This window comes from Podarcis gaigeae (genome assembly GCF_964106915.1).
Source record: "Podarcis gaigeae genome assembly, chromosome: 2".
Taxonomy (NCBI): Eukaryota; Metazoa; Chordata; class Lepidosauria; order Squamata; family Lacertidae; genus Podarcis; species Podarcis gaigeae.
The window spans coordinates 5213487-5229530 of NC_139679.1; the positions used below are offsets into that span (position 1 = coordinate 5213487).

The following is a 16044-nucleotide window of genomic DNA, read 5'->3' on the forward strand; positions in this document are numbered from 1 at the left end:
AATTACATTTTTCTTACCTGCACTGATGATAGTCATTGTTTGGATGGGGGGCTTTTATCCATTTCCACAGTCACACAACCAATCAATCAATCAGTAGCTGAACTGGGTTCCACACAGTCACAAAAACAAAATAACTGAAAAAGCCTCAAAAACAAAAAACGCAAAATAAATAGCAAAAACAAAAGCACCAAATTTAAGCTCCAAATATCACCTCAGAACACTGCTATCGGAAACAGAATAATTCAATTACAATGGGGGCACGCAAATTAGCAGCGCAACAGTAAAAACGGAAGCTCAGGACTCAAAATGGAGCATGTTCGGCTTCCAAAAAAGGTTTGAAAACTGGAACACCTACTTCCGATTCTGCAGCATTCCGGTTCCAAGTTGTTCGTGAACTAAGCTGTTCGAAAACCGAGGTACCACTGTACATTATCTGCTTAATTCTTCTCCCAAGAAGGTTTCTGAGGCCAGGATTTGAACTTCTAGAACTTGAAGATTTTTAAAAGTACAGTAAGCCTGCTCCACCCCATTCTGCCCCTTTTCGCCCTTTTTGCCCTTTTCCTGACATCTTTGATCATGCATCCTTCAGATATGCCTAAACCAGGAGTTGCCTGTAAGATTATACATTTTAATTTTGAGACCCTTCAGCCGTAAAGTAGGGGAAAACAAAGAGCTGGCTTGTAGTGGATGAAGGTAGAAGTTTGATGTGAATCCCATTTATGATGTGCTTTGATACGGGGGACGGGGAGGAATTCAAGTGTAATCACCAATATCTGCCAAAACCAGAGTGTTAAAGGAGAAAAGAACATGGGAAGTTGGATTTGTAAGAACTAGGTCAGAGGTAGGCAACCTAAGGCCCGTGGACCGGATGTGGCCCAATTGCCTTCTAAATCCAGCCTGCGGTCGGTCTGGGAATCAGCGTGTTTTTACACAAGTAGAATGTGTCCTTTTATTTAAAATGCATCTCTGGGTTATTTGTGGGGCATAGGAAGTTGTTCATTTATTTTTTTCCAAAATATAGTCCGGCCCCCCACATGGTCTGAGGGAAGGTGGACGGCCCAGGGCTGAAAAAGGTTGCTGACCCCTGAACTAGGTTCTACTGCATAGTATTGTCATCATTGATTTGTTTGTATGCCACCTTTCTGTACTTAAAACCATGCTCAAGACAGTTTGCAACATGAAAAGATTCACATAAAAACAAACACAACAAAAGTAGTAATGAAGAATAAATAAAAGACATCAAGCAGCACACAACCAAACTGAACAATTTCCACATAATCGTAATGAGATCTGAAGATAAAAATACCAAAAAATTAGCATCAGCAGCAGTGATAGTAACCCCTCCACAAACCCCTAACCCAGCCCAAAATTCTCTTCAGCAGCCACAGAATTTGTAGCTGGAGTCAGTCAGGGCCCTGCCCTTCCAGACCAGGTGGGAAAAGGCCCACAAGTCAGGGAGCCGGTCTTCCAGGACTCACAGCCAAGATAGTAGGCTATCAAGTGACTTTATGTAAAATCTGACTTTTGTTCTTTTTGAAATCCCAGTGAATTGTGACTGAAGTGCATTAATTACCTGTACACAAGATTAGGTACCTTCTTCTTTGGCGATCACTCATAGCTGAGTAGGATTGTCTTCCATGAATATGGTCCGTAAGTAACTGTGGAGGCCAATTCTGGATCCACGCATCCCTCCACAGTGGGGACACAGGTACCACTGTCTTGAAGGCCTCGTGGCTCCTATTCTTGAGATTTTAAACAATGGCAAGCTAAGCATTTTGTTAGTCAAATGTCAACATGCAGGTTCACCCACACATGGTAACCATGGAGATGAACATCCATCCCTGCTGTACCTGCATCACCATTCCTGGACCCTTTCTACAATTAAAAGACCTATGTGCAGTTTAGTTCTGGGGGGGATAATGTGGGAGCAGCATGCTCTTGTCTTCAACATTAAAGGTTTCTCTGGAACCCAAACCCACTCCCCTTGTGTTAAAAGGAAGGAGAAAGCAGCATGCAACTTATATGTACCAACCTGCAATGTTTGGTTCTGTTCTTTCCGGAACTACTATAACTGGTTGTGCGTGCACACGCTCTTGCTAATAGCTCTTTAAAACTAGAAGAGGGCCATAAAAACAGCTCCTCCAGCAGTACTGTTTTTCCCCCAAACAGAATTTTGGGGACCAAACTGCCTGTGACCTTTTGCTGTGCCTCTTCCCCACACTGCTCCAATAACACTTGGCCATAGCAACTGCATGATGGGACACAGTTGTGCTCATTGTTTACCTTCATCCAAAGGTAAACAATGCTTCATTAGCCAGCATTTGCAGAAGGCAGGGGAAATACTGAGCTAAGCTGTGCACTTCTGCTTTAATTAAAATATTACTGGGAGATGCAGGGAAGAGGTGTGGACTGGCAGCTGTTGCGTGTAGATCTTTGTTTGGGTGCTGCACATGTTGGTTGTAGTTTGAGGGCAGGCTAGTCCTGATGTGGCTGCATCTCCTGCTGTTGCTTCTCCAGTTAAGAGATGCCCTCTGTCTGTTTCTTAGCAGGGCAAGCCTGCTAGACCTCCTTGCCGTACTCCTGTATCTTCATGTGCCATTTCCCTCAAATATGACCCACCAAGGACTGGGGGCAGGGCAACTAATGTGTGGCTAACTTTGTGGCTGGCAGGTAAAATTGAAATCAAGATTGTGACCACGGGTGGCCTGGGCGACGATGATGATACCCATTGGCTGTCAGAAGAGGACACCAAAAATCTCAAGGACATCTTCTTCAATATTCTGGTGAGGGCCCAAGATGAAGGGAGTGTTTTAATGAAGAGAAAGAGGTTGTTCCCCTCCACATCACACCATGTTTATATTTAATATGGAATAAGGAAGAGGAAGAACTCCTTGGTGTGGAAGATGTGGAGAGACTGGCTATAGTTGTGGTCTTTGGTGGGGACAAGGCTGTGCACCAGGGCTGGCTGGCCCAAAACATTTTAGCACCTGAAGCAAACTGCAAAATGGTACTCCCCACCCACCCCTGCCAGAGAAGAAGGGGTGAGTGAAGATCTGCATCAGAAGCAAGGGGGGGATTAAGATCTACACTGGAAACAAGGGAACAATGTGGGGGGGGGGAGACCAGCAGCACCTTCTATTTGCCAAGAGGCCACTTGGGGGGCAGATCTGGTCCCCAAGGAGTGTGCTGCAGCTGTAGTTGGCAACAGTGGGCGATGCATTCCTTGGAGGCTGGATCTTCTGCTACAGCGGATGCTGCCGCCTGAGGCGGTAGCCTCACCTTATGGGTGGGCTGGCCCTGCTCTGCACATAGAATCATAGAATTGTAGAGTTGGACAGGACCACAAGATTCGCCTGGTAAAACCCCTGCAGGAAGTAGCTATACCATGACTAATAAATGGTAATCACTTAAGTAGGGTGGCTTTTTCAGTACCCTTAAAGATGGCAGCAGAGTGGGAAACTCAAAACAAACCCACAGAGCAGAATCTCCCAGGAACATTTCTTAGGCATGTTTCACAGGAATGAATGGGGGCAGTGCACTTCCCATTCATGTCAACAAAGCTTGGGGAGAAGAGCCTCCTGGTGGAATGAGGGATGTGTTTCCTCCTGGCAGACTCTACAGTGCACTCCCTGTATTCCTTTCCTGTTGGGGGAGAGGGCTTGCCATTTAGGTTTTATACTTAGGGTGCCAAAATATCTTGGGTTGGCAGTGGGACCTAGAATTTGTCACCCACCATTCATATGATTGATTGTATGTGTATAAATATATATAACACACACACACACACACACACACACACACACACACACACACACACACAGACTGCTGTGCCCCTGCTTGCTTTTCACCTTCCCAACCCTATTTCTGAAGCCATTTCTCTCTTCTTTCCCTCAGCCCCACTTTACACCTCTGTTTTCACCTTTACCCCCATGTCTGTACCTCCCCCCATTTTGTTCAACCCCCTTGGACAGAAACCACCCCCATGTTTAATGTCCTGCATCTTCTTCTTTCTACATATTGCACCTACTTTTCACCTTCTCAGTTAACAAGCCATAATCTCCTCCTATTCTTCAGACCCATTCACACCCCTGCTTTCATCTTTAACCCCTTTCTCATGGCTCCCAAACCCCCCCTTTTTGTAACCCCCTTTATAAGCCAATTTTCGCCTTTACACCCCTTTTCCCTCTATGCACCTTTTCTCATCTCTTCCTTGCACACAGATCACCCCATTTCCTTGCCTTCGCCTCTCTCCTAATGTGCAGCTACTTTGTACACATACATTTTGTGCTGATATGTTACCGTATCTTGAAAATAAATAGAAGCTTAAGAGCAAGCCTGTCAGCTTGTTCAATTAGAGAGGTTTCAGTTGATGTTTGTTGCACATATATGGGTGATTGCTTGTTAATAAAATAATTGTTGAAGACAACACATGGTGGCAGGAGAGAAACATAATGTAAAGGTCGTATGGAATATCATAGTTTATCTCTCACACATGAGACAAGTGAAGAATGGAAGAGGGAGAAGTTTTTAACAGTCATTTTTTCCCTTTCAGTTTTTCTCCCATCTCACTGTACTCAAACAATAGCAGAGGTTTGAGTAAAGCAAGGATGGAAAGAGACTGAGGTGTGGTCTTTTTTAAAAATCAGTTTTAACAAGAAGAAATAGCTTTTGTGTTGTACCCTTCTGCCCACATCAAAAAGCTAACACAACAGAGCCTTTCCCAGCTCCATTTTTGCTGTACCAAACCTTGTTTTGAAATCCCATTTCTCTCCCCCTCCCCATGTTCATTGTACTCAACCCTCTGTCATTCTATAAAATCACCACTTTCTCCCTGTCAGTTTGTCTCCATTCCTGCCTTCCTAAAACTTCTGGTGTTGTTTGAAGCCTCCATTTCCTTTTCAGCTTTAGTCATGCTTCTGCTGTTTTAAACCACCACTTTTCCGCACCCTGACTCCGTGCAAATCCAAGATTGTGATACAGCACTACAAATCTTCCAATGTTGGTTTCATTTTGATGTATATAGGAAGATGTATACATACACATACACGAATGTGCTGGTGTGCTTCTCCCCTGCCCTCACTGCCTTTTGCTTCCCCTCCTAGATCCAGGGTACGGAAGAAGCTCATAAAGAGCAGCGGAGGCAGCGACAGCTGGAAGACAACTATCGTTTTGTGTGGGGGCGCAGGCAGGATGAACTACCAGCTGCTGGCAGCACTGATTCAGATGAACTGGATTTCTGAACCTCAACAAGCGTTGGAACTTGGTCACCTGTGGCTTTCCCCCCTGCAAGACTTCTTGGGCACCGTTTCAGTTGCTCGCCAGGAAGAACAGTGTGTTTCAATAGTGACCAGAATCCCATTAGAATTGCCTACAAAGTGACTGGCAAGTGTGAGGGGCATCTCTTGCCCATACCGTCTCATGAGTTTCTTTCTCTTTCTTTCTCTCCCTCCTTCCCATCCCCTTCTCTCTCTGTCTCTCTCAAGAACCCTCAGGCATGTCCCCACCATAGCCTAAAAGGCTTCCATAAGCTGCCTCACACGGCCATGGCAGCCTTGGTGCCAAATCTGTGGTGCCATGCTGTTGGCGTCAACCCTCACAGTCTCATGCCAGCTGTGCTTGGCAACAGGAGCAACAAAAACCAGGCCACCCACTTGACTCATTGGGAGCTTTGTGCAGCCAAGAATCTCTTGACCTGATGCTGTTTTGGGGTGTGCAGTTCCGGGTGGAAACAGGCCTTTGGCTCAATGCAACGTGGAGTGGAGAGCTGGAACTCATTCACCACCCTCCCCACTTTCCCCAAAGCTCTTGTGTATGTGGAGGAAACCCCTGGGCTTATGCAGATGGCTGCCTCTCACCTGTGTGCCTTGAACCTGGAGGAGGGTGGCGAGGAAGAGGACATGCTTTCCCTGTCCTGTCTTGGCCTCTTCCTAGCATTCTGTTGGGGAGGGAAGGTTTGCATGAAGCAAGTTCAAGTCTGCTCTGTCGTTTACAGGCCATTCCTCTACTATTTTTCATTTGCATAGCACCAAGCCATTGTGCAAGGTCCGCAGCCTTGGTCTAGTGAACCCAGCAAAGAGAGAATGCAAAATAGTGGTTGGCTGGGAGAATGTTGCAAACTGTTCTCTCTGCCGGCATTGTTTCACATATACTAAGGCCCTTGGCATGGGAGTATGTGCTGAACTGTGCTGAAACACAGCATCTTATGGCAAAGGCTGGCTGTTACTTCTGTGAAGTCTCAAGCCACAAGCCTGGCTGAAATCTCTTGCAGCAAGACAAGCGTTCAGCTTATGTGATGGGTGACTGGAGGTGAGGAGTCCCTGGCCAAGGAAGGAGAGAGGCCATGGCATGTACAGGATGATTCAGTTCTCTTTTTTCCTATCAATAAACCCAGATCAACCCAGAATACTAGATTTCAATGTTTTGCTTTTGTGTGTGTGTGTGTGTGTGAGAGAGAGAGAGAATGCAAATGAGCCAAGCAAGGACACTGGATACAGAATTCCTAATGTATTAGAGTGATCTTTTTTTTACCTTCACAAACCAATACATGTGATATAAAATGTGTCTTGCAATGCGCTGAAGGCCTTTTTTCAGTTTGTTTTTGCAAATCTTCAGTGAAGGTGCCTTACTGAGGATCTTGATGGCAAAGGGGCAGTGTCCCATTAAGCAAATAAATCTAAGGCTGGATTTAGGAACAGGTACCTGACCCAGGCAATGGTCTGGGCTGGGCACACATGTGCCCCGGCTAAGCTTGGAACAACGTAATAAAAATAAACAAAAAGCCAACAATATTCCAAAATGACAAAATCTTATAAGTAAGTGGGCCTGATAACCAGCAAATTAGTAAAGAAGCAAAACCACAATGACAGAAATTTTAAATTTCCAATTTAACGAAATACCTAGGTACGGCATTTAAACAAATTAAATCATCTTTGGTTTTAGCAACAGTTTCCCATTTTTATTGTATTGGTTGTAAGTTGTTTCTAAATGGTTTTTAATGCTGTTACCTGCCCTGAAATCTTAGGGTGAAGGGTGAGTAATTAATTAGATAGACTTCTTGTTTATGGCAGGACACTGCCCTCCTGTCTCTCACACAAAAAAGCTCAGTTCTGTGTCAACAAACTCGAGGTTTTCAAGCAGCTTATACATTCATTCATTCACAACATAACAATACACATAATACATTTTGAGAACACATAATACATTTTTTAAAACCACAAAACAAACTAATAACACCCCCTACCACAAGCACATTTTAAAGGCCATCAAATGTTTAATCAGCCAAAGGCCTGGCTGTAGAGAAACGTTTTGCTCGTGTCTCTTAATCCACCCATCAGAAGCACAGGGAAAATTAATTTCATCTGCCCAACCAAAGACACCAAGGCATTCACTGCCAGCACATGGAGAACTGAGATTTTCATGATGGTCACTGAAGATGAGAGAGACAAGGAGACTTTTAAAAGCTCTAGTTTAGATAGTTGGAGGGAAATCCCAAGCCTGTTCTTGGATCCAGCTTCTCTTCCTTTTAAAAAGGCACAAACTAGCGATCAAATTGGTTGGCAGAGCTCATGAAGTGCTGGAGCCCTGAAAGAATTAGCAAATGGATTAGTCCCATTTCTGAAACAATGCCCTATACCCCCCCCCCAAAAAAAAATACACATGAAAATGTATGCATTTGCCATAAGCTATGGGGTATAACTCAGGATTTTAAGCTGCCACTCATTTCAGTCTCCATCTGAGAGGAGGGACCCTAAAATAAACAACCTAAGAATAGCATCCTGCAGTTTTTATGCCCACTGCACACCCAACTATATATTCCAAACAATAGAGTCGCCTACTACCACAATTCCTCCACGCCACTGGAGGGTACTTTCAGCATGAGAGGTTACATGATTATCCCCCAAGGTATGGGTCCCTTCTAAGGGAATGCGTCAATGTCTTCCTCAAGATGATGATCTCATTCCTCAAGACTTCCATTCTCCATGACAGCAGTGGACCTGTCATCGTGGGCATTTTACCCAGATACCATGTCCCTGACCGCCACCTCCACCACACTCTCTGCCTCTGTTACACCTAGTTCTGCTACCTTAGTCTCAAGGGAACTAACTTGTTCCTAGGGAGCCAGGAGCTGATTGTACTTCTCACATACCCACAACTTCTGCCCCATAGGGAGCTAATCGTACATAGAGTAGCTGTTTTGGAAGACGATCATCAGGCATCCACACAACATGACCAGTCCAACAAAGTTGATGTTGAAGAATCATTGCTTCAACACTGGTGATCTTTGCTTCTTCCAGTACACTGATATTAGTTCGCCTGTCTTCCCAAATGATGTGTAAAAATTTTCAGAGACACCGTTGATGGAATCTTTTGAGGAGTTGAAGATCTGGAGACTCGCGTTAAGAACAGTGGCCAACATACAGTTTAGATGTGTAGCATTATGGGAACTTGCATACTGACTGAAGGGATCCAAACATGGCAGCTAAGTTGTTAATTGATTATACCTCAAACAGAAAGGGGCTTGTTTCAAATATTTACAAATTAGTATTAAATATAGAATTCAGAACAGCAGCTGGACTAATGTGAGAATGTAACTTAGGAAGCCAAACTGGTGAAGCATCCTGGACTCTGGTCTAGTCCAAGCCTCCTTTTAAGGGTATTTCTGCCCAATACAGAGAACTGTATTGAAAGATCACCTTTGAGTGTCACCTCACATGTTGTAAAATGCCTTTGAGCAATCCTAGACTTTTGGAGAGAGTGCCAACCTATTGGTTCATATATGCATGTGTAGTAAACTTCAAGGTTTTGAGGAACTACAATTCAGAGAAATTGGCTTAATGGTGACATAATAAATGTTGCCCTCCCCACAGTTGGCTTTGCAGGACATTTTTGTGACAGAAGATGTTGATATTACAAACAAAAAAAAGGGCTATTATTGTCAGACATTGGAATAACTTCAATTAGAATCTCGGTATCAAAAGTTTGGCAAGTAGCACTTTTGGGGGAAAAGCATACAAAATGTAAACATTAACTGGTCAAGCTAATTGATATATACTTTGGTAGAGACCATTGCCTGGGCGAGATTTGTTTTATGCTGATTAAACATCTGCTTTACAACAGATAAACATCCTCTCCTCAGTGAAGTTTTGTTAGACCCCTTTCCTTCCCCAGGGCTACAACGGTTTAACGTTGGGCTGTCAATACAGCAACTTGGGCTGTCAGTGGAACTTTTGCGAGCAATGTATCCACCATCTGCCAAGGCTATAATAAAAACAAGGTTGTGGGACATTGAATGCCAGGAACTAACAGCAGCAGCAAAGAAAATATGTTCCCCACTTCACTTTCAACTTCCTTGGGCACATGAAATTAACCATAATTATCTTGAATTTTTGCTTAATCCTCAAGAAAGAGGGGCATTTTCGCTGGGCAGGTTTAATTCAAATCCATCAAATCTCCTTTGGGGAAGGTTCTCCGGAATGGTGGAAGGAGAAAGAATTTCCCCATGTGAAGACCATCAGGTGGAAACTCTTACACACATGGTTCTTAAATGTAAATTATATGCTGATCTCCGCCAGCAATTCCTAGATCAACTCTGCATCCCCCAGAGTTGGAGGTCATACATTTACTATTACTGGGGAATGATTAGGAGCTCACCAAGCTGGTGGCTAAATATCTTTATTTGGTGTTTTGTCGTCAAAACCCATTGCAGTCGTCTGATCTCTCTGGAGACCTAGAGATGTAATGTTAGACTGCTTTGCCTTTTTTCATTTGACAATAGCTTTGTGTCACTGGGGAGGTGGTAATTCTGTATTGATTTGCTATGGATGTTTGTATGTGATTCCAATAAAAGGTTTGATGATGATGATGATGATGATGATATATACTTTGGTTAAAGGCTGGTGGGGATTTATTGACTATGCCAATAGAAGAGACCTGGGAAGGGCACTTTCCCTAGAATAGTCACATTTACAGATTTGGGACTATTGTTTTCCTTTTTGGTAATATACCATAAATGTAACAGACATAAGATTGAAAAATGAATTTGCACAGGTTTATTTTCTATTTGTGTATATATTTTGATTTTTTTAAAAAAGATATCAGGTACAGCCAAAGAAATATAGTGCCATGAGATTTAAGGATAGGGGAAATGCAGCTCTTCTTTCTAAAATGATTGATTGATTATTTGCCCTGTGGAAGCAGGCTGTTATCCCTGCCATCCAGCTGCCTGTTGGGCACTTGGGAACCCTGTCCAAAGAATTTTGACAGGAGAGTGGGAGAACCCACCTGTCAATCATGTCACATAATAGTGATGACATGTAATTTATATGTAATTGACAGGGATCTGGTCCATGGAACCAAAAAGATTATACAGAATTGCAGTGATCTCAATCACTACTAGTTGTGATGGATAAATGGAACTCCCAGATGCAGTGGGTGTGCTAGGGATGCCATACGTCTGGATTTTTAAAAACAAACAAACAAAAAAAGCTCAATGATTTTGGGATCTTCCAAAAAAAGCTCAACAACTTTTGGGGTGTCCTGGTTGTTACCATTTGCAATTGATTGACAGAGGAAGCTTGGTGTTGCATTCATTCCCTGCTTGTTAGTGTCATAGAGAGTCAGCTGCTTGACCCCTGTGGGAAAGCGGGAAGCCCATCTAGGTAAACCTTTGCACCCTTGCTCAGATCTTGCATGGCTCTGTCTGCTTCTGTTTTTCCAATCTGAAGCCTGCTGTTTTAAGAAAGATCTTCTCTGTGTGCTGATATATGTGAAGAATGACTATCCACAATGTTCCTTGGAAGTACGGTAATTTGTGTAAATAATAAATTGCTTACCAATGGGATTAGGATTAGAAACGGTTTTACCCTTTCTCCCCAGACAACCTTTTAAGAAGTTCCACAGAAGACATATGCCAAAAGGGACTTTGTGGGGAAGGCTGCCAGTCTCCATTTGGCAACATCAATATGGTTTGCAGGAGAACCAATGCAAAACAAAGTGGCCACTTTGGGCAGTTGTCAAACAGATCCCACAAGACCTTCATGCTGATGCCTGTCTCCCAAGCTTCTTTCCCCAACCATCACCCAGCAACAGCAACAAGGACCAGCAGCCATGGAGTCAGACAATGGGATCAGTCCAGAAAAGGAGAGATTGCCTGGGGAAGCCCAAACAAATATCCCGTTGCCAACCTGGAGGGCTGGCAGCAGCCACAAACATCATCCCAAGGCTGCCCCAGCTCTCCAAATAGCTTGCAGCACCCAGGAACACTGCAAGGCCGTGGCACACAGATTCCTTTGAGGATGGGGGTACACCAGGGCCCCCAACAACTCCCAGCCCTATCAAGTGATGTATAATTGCTTTAAGGGGGACCTTGCAGTATGGACTCAAAGGGCAGAAAGGGTAATCATTTAACTGGGGTGCTCCTGCACACTAGCTCTCCTGTTCTCGGGCAGACAGACAGCTACAAAGGAAAAGGCAGCAGCAGCAGCAGCAGCACCACTGGATGCAAATAGGGAGAGAGAGCCACACCTGCAGAGAGGTAGGTGGCTGTCAGGAGAGAGCCAGGAATAAATCACACAGAGTAAGTGAAGTTAACTCCTTATAAGAAGAAACAGGATCTGCTCAGGAGCGCCAATCCTAAAGAGCACAGCAGCTCTTCTTTGGTAGGTCTTGTCCCCAGGAGGCAGTTGTGGGGACTGAAGGGCCCTGCCTACCCACCGCTGCCTTAGTCTCCTCCTCTCCTGGGTCTTTCCCAAGCAATATGAGACTGCACCTGTGCGCCTGCCTTTACTGCGCCTGCTTCATACTTCTCTTGGTCCTGGGAGATCTGGTGGGAGGGGAGTTTGTCGCAGCAGCAAGAGGAGGTACTCTTTCAAATATATAAAAGGATGTCACATAGAGGAGGGAGAAAGGTTGTTTTCTGCTGCTCCAGAGAAGCGGACACGGAGCAGTGGATCCAAACTACAAGAAAGAAGATTCCACCTAAACATTAGGAAGAACTTCCTGACAGTAAGAGCTGTTCGACAGTGGAATTTGCTGCCAAGGAGTGTGGTGGAGTCTCCTTCTTTGGAGGTCTTTAAGCAGAGGCTTGACAACCATATGTCAGGAGTGCTCTGATGGGGTTTCCTGCTTGGCAGGGGGTTGGACTCGATGGCCCTTGTGGTCTCTTCCAACTCTATGATTCTATGATTCTTGCTTCTTGCTTCTTCACCAGCCTGCCGTTTGGCCTCCCTCCTGACGCTTCTCTCCCCCTCCCCATCTTCTCCCTCTTCTTTCCAGGCTTTGGGTCTCCTTCCCTTGGGGTTCCCCACTGGGTGCCTCCCACCATTCCTTTGTGTCCGGCCAAACTCCAAGCAACCACTCCTCTCATTCCACTCAGCCACTCTCCTCTTGGCTTTCACCGTTCTCACTCGGGCTCCCTTCACAGGCAGCACTGCGCACACAGGCACATGTGCTGCACCAGGCCACTGTTACTCCTACATGTTTCCAATCCGCTCCTTTCACCCCCACAATGCTAGGTCCTGTTTTCAGTCAGTTTTTGGAATCCACACGCATGTGAAGACAGGCTCCAGTGGGTTGAGCGGACAAGACCCAAAGTGGGTCCAACGGATTGAGTGGACGAGACCAAGAGTGGGTCCAAGGGTCAAGGAGGAAGTTTCTGTAGAAGGAAGTAAGGCGCAGATGGGGCTCGTGGGCCTAGGGGAAGCAGCGGTGGCCCCCTCATCAGGGAAGGAAGGTGTTGAGCAGCTTCTTCTCCCCCCTCAACCCTCACCCAGTCCATTAACTCCCCCCTCCAGAGGGGCTGAGAGGACAACTGCTCCCAGACCCCTCACACCTTCAGCCAACTGACTGGGTGCTGCAGCCTTTTCTGTCTCTCAGGGATGGCAGGTTTGAGTGGGAGAAGCATCGTCTCAGCTCTCACCAGTCACTGCCCCCGGCTGTGATCTCCCCCACTCTCCTCCCCACTTTTATGTAAGTGCAAGACACTTATTAAAGGAGTTAAACAAGGCTGCATTTTAGCTCCAACACTGTTTAATTTATGAATAAATGACATTGTCAATAGTCTAACATCTCCGGAGTTTCATGCTCCAAAATTGGCTGCAAAGGGCATCTCAGTCCTACTATATGCAGGTGATGCGGTACTCCTATCCCAAACAAAAGTGGGCCTAAAAAGATTGATGAGGGCATTCACAGGATACTGCCAAAAAGAACAACTGGCTGTGAATTACAATAAAACCAAAATCATGTCGTTCTCCAGAAACCATAGGGCCTATAGGTGGCAGATAATCAGATGATTGAACAAGTTCAAGTAATTAAATATCTTGGACTTGTTTTTCAGTCAACAGGGTCCTGGGTAGCACATCTGAATTACATAAAGGAAAAAGCATATCAAAGTGCCAAAATTTAATTGTGTTTTTTTCCACACAAAAGGCAGTAGCTACATACCCTCAGCACTAGAAGTGTTCAGAGCTAAACCCCTGTGCCAGCTACTACATAGGGCAAAGATTTGGCCTAATGCACACCTTGACTCTATAGAAACCGTTCAGTCCAAGTTCTTAAGGCAAATTTTCTCTGTGCCATCTGGTGTTCCAAACACTTCATTGCGCTTGGATGCCAACCTTCCCTCAGTTGAATCACAAATTTGGTACAGGACATTTACTTACTGGCTTTGTCTGAATTTAACCTCCACCGATCTATTACCCTTAATATTGCAAGACCGTCACGAGAGTGCTTAGACCAAAACTGTTACTCAAAAGCTCCACTCCTCTGGGTTATCACCCCAACAGTTATTGACATTGGCAAAGAATTTAATTAGACAGTGTCTATACGACATTGAGCAACAGAATAATTTAGCTACCATAAGAAAATTTTGTCTGTGGTACAATTTCCCCCCACCTAGCCTCCTCCACACATCTGTGTCCTATCTGCAAAACTTAACAGTTTTAAAATACAGACGTGCCCTTGCCTATGCAAGATTGAACGTACTACCGTCTGCGGTTCTCAAGGACTGCTTCTGTCAAATTCCTCATGAAAAACGATTATGTCCATGTGGAGACGGCAGTTATCGAATCCGTAGCGCATGTACCACCAGCTTGCTCTCTTTATAAAGATATGCGTAACGAGGTTATTACCCCTCTTCTATCATCCATACCAGGCCTTTCATTCACTGCTACAGGGTCCTTCCTTCTTGCAGACCAAGATTACCAGGTGACAGCAAACACGGCAAAAATTTTGGCTGGGGCAATTAGAATTAGATCTACCATCTGACTAACCTGTTTTTTACCTAGTAAAGAAAGCCCACTCGTTCATATGCTTTATTTGTGATCAAGGACAGTTATTAACTCTTTTATTTGTATAGTTGCAAATTCTCAGAACGTTTTTAGTATAGCCAACCATCTAGCTATATCGATATTTTATTGTACTTGATTTCTTTGGTATGGTTTGTGGCTGTCTATCTATCTGTCTTCTTCTTTTATAGTTCCACAACAGATCAACACTTTGTGTTTGTTTTTTAAATAACTACTACATCTCAGATTTTGATTTAAATTGCTGTACTGGATTATCTCAAATGATAAAGTCACTGGTGTGAATAAAAGAAAAATGTATGTCTCTGTAGTTCTAAATGTGTTCCTGACTGACTGGGGCTGATCCTTCAAGATCTAACAGCATGATGGTTACTGGCACTGGTATTGGTTTCTGGAGAGTTCTCACATGGTACATGAAGGATGGAAGAATAAAGGCAAGCATTTCTCACACTTTGCAACTAAAATGTTTACTTTATTGGTATCATCATTCACTGTTATTGTCAATTTATCTGCACAAGGATTTTTAGGCCTGAGAAATCTTGTCGACATCCAAATCCTATTAGCGCCACCATGAACTACCACAAAGTCCTAAGAGACGGCATAGAATACGGTCTTGATTCTCAGAGCTATGGCCAGTATCATGCTCTGCAGTATCTGTAATGAGAGTTGAAGACAGAATTGTTAGTTCCTTTCAGGGACACAGACTCCATGGACGTCCTGTGCCCTTAGCAGCTCTGCGCTGTCACAGCAAGCATGCCTTGTTAGTTTACTTAAAGGAAGGTCTTGCACATCAAAGAGGGTATTTCTAGAAAGTCTAAATGATTCTACCCTAGAACAGTTGGTCATGGAAGTGACCAGAAGGGTGGCAATTCTGGACATTCAGAACTTGGTGGAAGATGTGTTGTCAAGCCAGGAGAGAGCAATGCCCACAGTGCTATTAAACTAAACATACATGTAAATGGCCAATTGCCAAAAAAACCCAACACAGTCATATTTGATATGGAAATGGAGGCAGACAGTTTTGCTGATAAATAGTGGTTCACATTTTGAATGCCAATATACTCACCGGTCCCGTGTTCACCTTCATATGGTCCTAGAGAGAGAAATTAGGAAAGCGTGAGACCCCCTTCCAGTCATTGGCAGCCTAGGTTGGCTGAAGTTATTCTACTGCCCTATTTACCTAAACCTCATGAAAATTCATCAGCATTTGGGGCCCAATTTCCCCTAATAAACGCATTCTCCTAATCCTTCCATCAGTAAAAAGGATAAATGGGTGTCAACTACTTACGTGCGGACACCATGGCAAAAGCAACCCAAACAACCAAAAGGAGGACCCAGAATTTCATGATGATCACTGAAGAGGAGAGGAAGATTCTCAAGATTCTTGGAGGGACGTCACAAACTGACGGTTCACCTGGATCCAACTTCTCTTTCTTATAAAGGCACAACCTTCCAATCAAATGTGTTGGCTGAGCTGATGTGGTTTTGGAGCCTTGAACGGATTAGCTAGTAAGCAACCTTTGTCTGTGACCCCCCCCCCCCCGTAAAAATAAACAAGACAGCATGTGATGGTGTGTGCAGTGTGCCATGGGCTACCAGTATTTGCCCTTTCTTAGGATTAAGTCTTGGTTTTAACTGCCACTGAATTCAATCTCCGCCTCGCTTCCAAGGAGGAAGCCTTAGATAAACTAAGGCCAACAGCCACCCAAGTGTTTGTGAAAGCGCTCAAACTCCTTCACAGACT

At 44.4% G+C, this 16044-nt stretch overlaps 1 protein-coding gene and 1 long non-coding RNA gene across 5 annotated transcripts in view; one reads left to right on the forward strand and one right to left on the reverse strand.

Annotated features, from left to right (window-relative positions):
• OS9 (OS9 endoplasmic reticulum lectin) overlaps positions 1-6403 on the forward strand; it is a 31161-nt gene extending 24758 nt beyond the window's left edge. For all 4 annotated transcript variants that reach the window (XM_083729405.1, XM_083729407.1, XM_083729404.1 and 1 more), the window contains 2 exons: positions 2671-2783; positions 5103-6403. In XM_083729405.1, coding sequence (XP_083585531.1) covers positions 2671-2783; positions 5103-5240 — 251 coding nt within the window. In that variant the 3' untranslated portion in view covers positions 5241-6403. The remainder of the gene's footprint in view (positions 1-2670; positions 2784-5102) is intronic.
• An 8348-nt stretch (positions 6404-14751) lies between these two features.
• LOC310836343 lies at positions 14752-15775 on the reverse strand. Its single transcript, XR_014560019.1, has 3 exons — positions 15589-15775; positions 15367-15393; positions 14752-14954 (listed from the first exon to the last, which is right to left on the reverse strand). It is a non-coding gene; the product is annotated as an uncharacterized lncRNA (long non-coding RNA).
• Positions 15776-16044: the final 269 nt, after the last annotated feature.